The sequence below is a fragment of the Brassica napus genome, chromosome A3, assembly GCF_020379485.1.
Source record: "Brassica napus cultivar Da-Ae chromosome A3, Da-Ae, whole genome shotgun sequence".
NCBI classification, from domain to species: Eukaryota; Viridiplantae; Streptophyta; class Magnoliopsida; order Brassicales; family Brassicaceae; genus Brassica; species Brassica napus.
In genome coordinates this window covers 30,643,163-30,652,109 of record NC_063436.1, presented here as the reverse complement: position 1 = coordinate 30,652,109, position 8,947 = coordinate 30,643,163, and the positions used below count along the sequence as shown (strand labels likewise).

At 37.0% G+C, this 8,947-nt stretch overlaps 2 protein-coding genes and 1 non-coding gene across 5 annotated transcripts; all 3 read right to left on the bottom strand.

Annotated features, from left to right (window-relative positions):
- Window positions 1-1,462: 1,462 nt before the first annotated feature.
- On the bottom strand, window positions 1,463-3,131 carry LOC106428765 (NADH dehydrogenase [ubiquinone] 1 beta subcomplex subunit 9). The gene is made up of 6 exons (XM_013869522.2): window positions 2,871-3,131; window positions 2,729-2,770; window positions 2,181-2,262; window positions 2,041-2,096; window positions 1,877-1,953; window positions 1,463-1,734 (listed from the first exon to the last, which is right to left on the bottom strand). The coding sequence occupies exons 1-5, from the start codon at window positions 3,000-3,002 to the stop codon at window positions 1,912-1,914; spliced, it is 354 nt and encodes a 117-aa protein (XP_013724976.1). The 5' UTR covers window positions 3,003-3,131; the 3' UTR covers window positions 1,463-1,734; window positions 1,877-1,911.
- An 82-nt stretch (window positions 3,132-3,213) lies between these two features.
- TRNAE-CUC lies at window positions 3,214-3,286 on the bottom strand. The gene has a single exon. It is a non-coding gene; the product is annotated as a tRNA-Glu (tRNA).
- Window positions 3,287-4,233: 947 nt separating this feature from the next.
- Window positions 4,234-5,702, bottom strand: LOC111197775 (GATA transcription factor 3-like). Of its 3 annotated transcripts, none has more exons than XM_022717080.2 (3): window positions 5,441-5,702; window positions 4,957-5,222; window positions 4,234-4,881 (listed from the first exon to the last, which is right to left on the bottom strand). In XM_022717080.2, exons 2-3 carry the CDS (start codon window positions 5,215-5,217, stop codon window positions 4,342-4,344), a joined length of 801 nt encoding a protein of 266 aa, XP_022572801.1. In that variant the 5' UTR covers window positions 5,218-5,222; window positions 5,441-5,702; the 3' UTR covers window positions 4,234-4,341. The 3 variants fall into 3 exon arrangements, with proteins under 3 accessions (XP_022572801.1, XP_022572799.1, XP_022572800.1); XM_022717078.2 differs by having other exon boundaries at window positions 4,957-5,226; window positions 5,441-5,700; XM_022717079.2 differs by having other exon boundaries at window positions 4,957-5,226; window positions 5,334-5,464.
- Between the last annotated feature and the right edge of the window lie 3,245 nt (window positions 5,703-8,947).

Below are 8,947 nucleotides of genomic sequence, written 5' to 3'. Positions count from 1 at the left end.
TTTGAATACACTTTTATCATTTCACTTATAATTTTTTTTTAAAACTCCTTTAATTTATGACAATATATATATAGTATTATAAAATTTTATATTAATTAATTTAAATTTGTACAGTAATTTGGACCATTTTTTATCCACTTTCACCATTCAAACATATGTTTTAAACCGTAAGATCCGCTAGATCCATACTTGTACCGCTCGATCCGCTTGATCCACTTTTGTTCCGCTCAATCTGCTTGATCCGCTAGATCCGCAACGCTTGATCCGTTTTTTCCATTCGGAGCCTTAATGTAATCTCACAATACACGGGATTCACTTCTCTCCGCTACATATTATTTGTCATTTTTAGATATTAATAATTGTTCTTTCATTTGCTTTATACCAAATGCAGATGCATTGGGTAAACAACGGTTACAGTAAATTGTATATATCAAAGTCTATAACAAACAATTAACAAACAGAGGAAGTAGTACATGTAATTATTTATTACTCTATTAAAACAAGAATATGATATACTGATATAGGTTTAGTCCAAATATTTTACTACAATTATTAAAACTAATTTTTTTTTACAAAAGAAACACAAATATAATTTAAAACTAATATAAAAATTAAAATTTATAAAAATATAAAATAAAAAATATATATGTCCTTTGAAAGACGGGTCAAAATCTAGTAATTTAATTAAAAAGCAACACTAATATTACATATTGCTATGCTAGTAGCCTTGTAGGTTACATACAAAAAGTTCATTTTATAAAAAAGATTAAAAGCTCATAGCATATTCTTTTTATTTATGTTTTCTTTTTGGGGTTAAGGATACAACGTAAAATTGATTCTTAGACAAAGAAAAGTTGTGTTTGGTGGTGTTTTGTCTGCGTTAGGATACTTAGACAAAGAAAAGCTGTGTTTGGTGGTGTTTTGTCTGTGTTAGGATACTTAGACAAAGAGAAGTTGTATTTTTTTTTGTCGCAAATATACATATGACATTGATACTATGTTCTGTATTTGATTTATTTACTAGGTGTAAGTCATCATATCTTCAAAATATGATGGTAAATTGGGAATCTGAACTATATAATAAATTTTAAAACAATCTTTTTTATCATCAAGCTCTATTTTCTTTGGCTAAAATTGAAACAGTATTTGGGTAGAATCCAATCCTATAACATATATGCTTTGAGTATTTATCAATTTGGGTTTGGAATCAGCATTTTTGCTATCAAGTTGATCTTTTACATTTCTCGACCATGGTCCTTAAAAATACCCAAGTGGTGCGTGACGACATAAGTGTGCTGGGACCGGTCCAGATTCCCAGGTTGGATATACGATCTGTGATCTAATACCATTCCTACCTATCCAAACTTTCCGACCTGTGGACAATGGTTCAAGATTGAATATCCAATAGATTTGGAGTGTGTTGATACTCTGCGTTTTTGGACAAGTTGATTGTCAAAACAAGTGACAGAAGAACAAACAATTTATGAGCCATTGTAGGTAAAACATAATACACTTTTGTTGTTTACTGATAAGTTTTCATGAACTTCCATGATTCATGATGACATGCTTGTTTTAGATTGAAAGAAATATAAAACAAGTTGAAACAACAAACAAGAGTGTCTTATTGAAACGAAACATCTTTTGAAAACTACAATTTGTTGTCACTCAAAGTTTCAACTTTTGAAAGTCTTGAATTTTATCCTCTGAACCATAGCCACCGGATGATGCTTCAATCTGCAATAGATAACAAACACCATCGAAACTTAGCAACTTTGTGGTACTGCTGCGGCTTTTTTATCACAGAAAAGACGTAAATGAGACTGAAACGAAACTATTTGGTAGGTTACATTAAGCATCTGGTAGCTATCCAACTTACCTTTATTGATGGATATGAAAACAAGAAAGTTAGGTTCATGGGTTGTCTTCTTGACCATAGTTGTACACGATCTCAATCTACATCAGTCAGAAGAAAAAAAATCAGCATTTGTGAATAAGAGAGTGAGATCATGACATTGGAAAATGCAGAGAAGAAAAAATTACCCCAGCAGGTGGAGTGGGGTTTCTACAGAACTTAGAGCCACCAGGAGCCCATGGAACTACAAATAAAAAAGTGAGTTGTTAAGTTCTTGTTCTCTAGCCTGAGAGTGAGAGGGATTTCATTCATGGGTCGAGATGCTTACCGATGTAAGGATCAGGGTGCCGCCACTTGTTGTATTCTGCTTCACCATGAGCAATCAGTTTGTCGATTCTGTCAACATCCTCCTACAAGAAGCCACAATTAAAGGAACAAACAATGAGAAACAAAGACGATATCTTCAAAAGGGTAAATACACGCAACCACTAATGTTGTTATCTAGTTAGTAGTTGGAAGAATACATAATTTCACTGTAACTTAAGTAGATGAAATTAACATGGAGCTAAATGCATCGCCAAAAGCAGCACAAGAACTATGGAACACCATTTCAAGTTTTCTCTTTTCTTGTAAGTATGTTAACACGAGTGAACCAAGCTAGCACATTTCAAGTATTTTATATTAGAAGGAAGCTGAACATCTAAGTCTAGTAGACAAGAGTAATCAAAAACACTCCATCCACAGCAAAAAGCCTTCAACTTTCTCATCAAAACACTCTATTCACATCTAAAGCCCCAAACTTTCTCATCATTACACTCTTACATAGCTCTAACGTCACTCTCTACCAAATTAAATCAAATCAAAGAGAAACAATACCACATCTTGGTTGGCGTTGAACTTCTCGCGCAGATCAGACGCCTGAAAATGAAAGTAAGAGATCAATGAACCCCAAAACGCGAAGAAAGAGTCCAAAGTCCGAATCGGAGATCTGATCTGAGGAATAATTAATAGAACTTACGTCTCGGTAGAAAATGTGACGATGAACAGCCCAATTGAGAGTATCCTTAAGGGCACGTCGATAGAGGATTCGAACCCTCTCCTTCTGCGCCGCTCGCCGCGCGAAATACGCCGCCGTTGAAACTCCGCTCATTCTCCTGCCTTCCGATTGATTTTTGCGAGACCCTCTCTCTCTCTTCCTCTATCTGATTTCTCTTTTACAACAGTCGAAACCTTCTGTCTGAGTTAGAGGGAATAGAGAAAGAAAAAAACATTCAAGTGGCCCAGGGATTGGAGTTTGAATTTGGCCCATCGTTAACGGGCCTAAACCAATTTAATGAAAAAGGAGGAGAAAAAAATGTTAACTCCGTTGCCGGGACTCGAACCCGGGTCTCTCGGGTGAGAGCCGAGTATCCTGACCAGCTAGACTACAACGGATTGTTGGTTAGTTAGGTGATATTATATTTCTATTTACAAATGACTTGTTCTGAGAGTTGCTTCGATTGTGAGAATCTTGTGTTTCTAGTGGATACTTTTGACTTTATAATTCGTTTTACTCCATACTGTCATTACATTTCTTCTGGTTGTGGAGATTGTTTTAGGAACAAAGTACTAATTTTGTAGGATTCAATGGTTTTTTTTCCTCCTTTTTCATTGAAGTATTGTGAATTTACAAGTATGATAAACAAAGTATTTAATTTGGTTGATGACTTGATGCATTATTAACGATTATAGTTGGGTTTGGGGAAGATCAGAAAGAGATAGCACGTGATAAATTACCTTTTCTTTTGGGATCTAGTATGTGAAAGAACACTTATGAAACTACTGACCAAAGGGTCCATGGAACTGTGGTCTTTCTATTGTAAGACTTTGTGTAGCAATTGAGATATAAATTACAACTTATAGCTAGAATATTAAAGGCGGTAAATGATAATGTGATATTATGTTTGTGTTTAATCATGTTGTCCCCAGAGCCTAAACATGAATATTTTATGCTTTCCAAAAGTTATATTGTGTGTTGTGTTGCTATGAAGAACAGTTTATTAATGTATCAAAACTTGAAAAGTTATCACTCTTAACTCTTCTTGGTTCTTTGTGAAGGAGAGAAGTCATTTTACTGTTTGCCTGAGACAGAAAACTGGCAATATGCTGAATATGCAAAAATAGAACTAGATTTGAAATCAGCTTTGTCTCTCTCTTTTCTAGTATACCATAATATTTATGGATTTTTCAGAATAATTGTACCATTTTGCATTTGTTTTCTCAGATTGTTTTAGCTTTATAGTTTACCAAATACTTCAAAAAGTCTACACCACTTCACATGGACCGAAATCATTCTAAGTAGTAATGGTGGTGGTCTCACATCACTAAAAAAATACATAATCTAGAAGAAACCTTTTTTATAGACTAATTCCAAAACAGCTTCCAATGTTATGGAGCAAGTTGCTAGATTAAAACACTAAGGATAATGTTAAAAGTAGGTTTAGTTTTACCTAAGTCTTATCTACCATGTTAATGGCAAATTTGACTTGGTCTGATTTAGTAGTAGCTTCACCTGTCTCTTCAACCAACACTTTACTCTTCCTCAGCTCCATAACCTTCCTATGAAGATTTGAGTGGATCTCATTCGAGAAAGTCGGACTAGCCGCCGGTCTGTATTCCGGACATAGTCGACCGGACTTAAACCGGACTCCACATGCATTACATAAGGTTTTTGGACCGACCGGACCGGTTCTCCACTGAGGTGTGTTGTTTGTGCCACAATGGCAGCATCTTCTTTGAAACACAACAGCCGTTTCTTGCTTCTTCTTCCTCCCCTGCTCTCCTGTTGCATGTTGCTTTGTTGAAACGAGTGGCCAAACCCTGTCACCGGTTAAGCTGTTCCGAGACCGTTTGGTTCTTGGTTTAACTGGAACTGAAGATGAGAAGCTTGCTTTGGTTTTGTGGGTTTGTGTGAAGAGAAGTGAGACCTCTGGTGATGAACAATCATCCACAACACGAGATACCCATTCAAGCTCTTCCACATATTCATCCTAAATATCAGAAAATAAATATCAAATTTTAAAAAAAAAATTAAATAAGTTTCTATTAGTTATAAGAATATATACCGGCAAAGAAGGAAGTTGATCAAACATGCAAGGTTGTGAACTATAGATACAACAATCTTGTTCTTGTTCTTCTTGTGAAGAAGTAACTGAGACAAGTTCTTCTTCTTGACCTTCCTCTGAGAAATCTAGAAAACACTCAACGGAGAAATCTTCAGCAGAAGAAGTTCGGCTTAATTCCTCAGATGACACAGTCACCTGATGCTTTATAGCTTCACCTCTCAGACTTGCCTTTAGGGCTCTAGCTTCTGTCCACAGCTCCATTCACTCTTTCTTTCATACATACATATAAAATATTTCAAGTTTCAAATTATCACTTGACATATATAACTTTTAACTATTACAACAACCATACAAATAAAATAGCTAAAAAGCTAAACCTTATGATCTACATAACCGTCTGCGCATGCAAACTTCAGACAAGTTGTAAAACTGAAAAGAGTAAAGAGAGGTATGGTTGAGGGATATGCTCATCATAATTCTTTACCTGATAAAGAGGAAGATGAGAGAAGAGCTGACTAGAGAAGGCGAAGAAACAGAGTAGAGAGATATGGACAAAGTAAGAGGGCACTGAAATTAATCCATGATTCTTGAAGGGGTTAAAAGGTAAAATAAAGACTTTATGTTTGGGCTTCTTCCGATTCCAAAAGTTAAAGCTCTTTTTCTTCTTCTTTCTTTTCCCCTAACTTATTTTTCTTAATAGTTTCTAGTTTGTGGAATATTACATATCTTATTTCATGAATGATCCTACATTAGTATTTCAGAATCAATGCTTTACTCTTCTTTATTCGCCTCTTCATTTTGTTGTAAAATGAAGTGTCCTTTCTTTCTTTCTTAGTTTTTTTTTTTTTTTTGAGAAAGGGCTTTCTTTCTTTCTTAGTTTTATGCTTTTTGTTCTTTTTTTTTGATAAGTATGTGAATTATCATTAAAAATGAGGCAAGTTTGTACATGTACAAAAAGAAATAGAAGAAGCAATTTGTTGCCAAAAAAAGGTCAAAAACAACAAAGAGCTTAAGTGCTGGAATAAAATTATTCCAACAAGCTAAAAGAATCTAAGCCAATGACTCATTAGATTCCTAAATTTCCGTCTCCTCTTCCTAGCGTGGATTGAGTTGCGAATAGTCCTGTCAATGTCTTTGAAGATGATCATTGGAGTTGAGGACCTGCTGTTATGGAGTCTGTTATTGCGCTCAAACCACAGCTTTGAAACAGTTGTGTGTACAGCAAGCCGGCGGAGAGTAAGAGAGGAGGTCCTGTCTTTAAGGTGGAGCCAGTCCAGGAGAGCAGTCCAAGTGTGAAAGAGGAACGGTCTGTAGCCAAGGCGCCTCGTTACTTGTTTCCAAATCTGTTCACTAAAAGAGCATCTTAGGAATAAGTGGTCTCTGTCTTCATCATGGGTACCACAGAGAAGGCAAGACTTGTCTGGTACCGGTGACCACCTGGCGAGGCGATTCCGGGTAGGAAGTCTGTTCCATTGGGCCACCCACATGTGAAAGGCTTGACTGCCAGATTGCTTCCTCCCACTCTTTTTTATCCCCATGGTTTCTAATAGAGTTCCAAGTTTGAGCAGCAGAAAAAGAGGTGAGAGATTTACCATCGACTTCCCAGTAGTAAATGTCTGTTCTGTCCGAGAGACTGGGAAGTGGAGTGGAGCAGAGTAATATATGGAGCTCCTCTGCCTGTGGCGACCTAGCAGGTCGTAGGATCCAACCTGTATCCGTACAAGCCTCACATATTTTTGCGTTGATGGCTATACCAATATGCCTTGGACCATCAACTCCAAAAAATTTTATCAAGGGTCCTAGATGGTTCCACGAATCATACCAGAAGCTAGCTAACTGGCCATTTCCCACCTCACATTTTATGAAGCGTTCAGCCAAGGGTCTCAGCTTTAGAATCGATTGCCAAATCCATGAGGATTGCTTTTGTTCGTCTATGCTCCAAAGGGAAAGATGCTTAAGACGGTGCTTTTTAGTCCATGAAGTCCAGAGGGACTCAGATTCAGCGTGTAGCAGCCACAAAAGCTTCAAACAGAGGGTCTTGTTCCAAGAAGCGAGTTCACGCAGGCCAAGCCCTCCTTCAGATTTTGGTAAACAAACCTGCGACCATGATATCTTTGCAGCGGCTCTGGTGGTGATGTTTCCATTCCATAAAAACCGCGAACAAAGAGATTCAATAGTCCTGATACATCCCTTAGGAAGAATGAAGGTAGAAAACCAGAAATTAACAGTACCGAAGATGACTGAGGAGAGAAGCTGCTTACGACCCGCAAATGTTAGAGCACGAGAAGACCAAGATGTGAAGCGACTCTTGAGTTGGTCAATAAGGGGCCTATAGTCACAGATTCGCAGCTTTCGATGCATAAGAGGTAATCCAAGATACCTGACCGGAAGCGAGCCGAGAGAGAAGCCAAGATTGCATAAATCAGTGGCCTCCATTTGGCTCATTCCCGCAACAAAGAGCTCAGTTTTGGATCTGTTCATGTGAAGACCAGACCAAGAAGAGAAGCTGTCTAGAGTGGACGCAATTTGCTGAAGAGATCCTTGAGCCCCGTCAAAGAAAATCATAATGTCATCCGCAAAAGCCAAGTGTGTGACAACTGGATCAGACGCTAGCGGATGATAGCCAATTAAACCAGTGCTGTAGTTTTTGTTAAGCATTTGACCCAAGACTTCCATAGCCAGAACAAAGAGATATAGAGATAACGGGTCTCCTTGACGAAGACCCCTTGCTCCCTTGAAGTAGCCACCAAGCTCACCGTTCACAGCAACAGAGAAGCGGGTGGTAGTGATGCACTGAGATATAAGATTGATAAAGGAAACCGGGAAGCCAAGTGCTCTCAAGATCAGAAAGATGAAGCTCCAATTAATAGAGTCAAAAGCCTTTTTCAAATCAACCTTCAAGATGGAACGCTTTGTGATATTCTTCCAATTATATCCTTGGACCAACTCCGTTGCCATGAGCACATTTTCAACTAAGAGTCTCCCCGGGATGAAAGCCGACTGAGTGTTGGAAATAACAGAAGGAAGAACTTGCTTCAACCTGTTAGCGAGAAGTTTCGCAATCACCTTGTAAACTGTATTACAACAAGAGATTGGTCTAAACTCATAGATCTTATCAGCATTCTTCTTCTTGGGTATCAACGTTAAGATCGTAGCATTCCATTGTTGAAGGAGGCGGCCTGTGGTAAAGAATTCCTGGATTGCATCAATAACCTCCTGACCCACTGTGCTCCAATGTGCCGTGAAGAATTTTTGTTCTTGAAATGTTTTGTTTTGGTTTCTGCTTTATTTGTTTATCTACGCACACGAATTATCGATTTAATTAACATATTTTGTGTATAAAAGCCAAACAAAAGTAATGATTTACTTGTCCATACGTCAAGATTCTTTGTTTTTGTTGCCTTCATTTTCTTTGGACCTAATCAATGGGTTCGCTACGTGTATGTCTAGCTTGGGTTTATCTTTCGTCAGAAATTGATAAGTCAGGTCTGTTTCACATATTACTCAATACAATTTGATTGATTTTTATAATATCTTTTTTCTATATATATTAATATTATTGTGAAGGGTTAATATCATGCCTCTTGTCGATGGCTATCTAGCTTGTCTTGTTATAAGGGTTGACAATTTCTTCTTACGAAATGCTGAAAAGTATTTTACAATGGTGAATTTGTTAATCAAAACTAGTGTTATAAAAGTTACTCACTGGTTATATATACCGTCCGATATTTCCCGATATCAACATGGGAAGGTCAAGGTGACTTCCTCTACTATAGCCTTAAATACATTTTTTACGTTATATAATACTTGCATTTTTTTTAGAGATGTAAGTATAGAAACGTTTTTATTTTTAGAAATATAAATTAAATTTTGATTACCAAAAAAATAAAAAAAATAAATTTTACAATTTGTAGTGTGACAAACAAAGTTTACGCCATTATACAGTGAACGTTCCCATGCAGCTCCGAAAGGCCAATATAAAAGCCTCCCC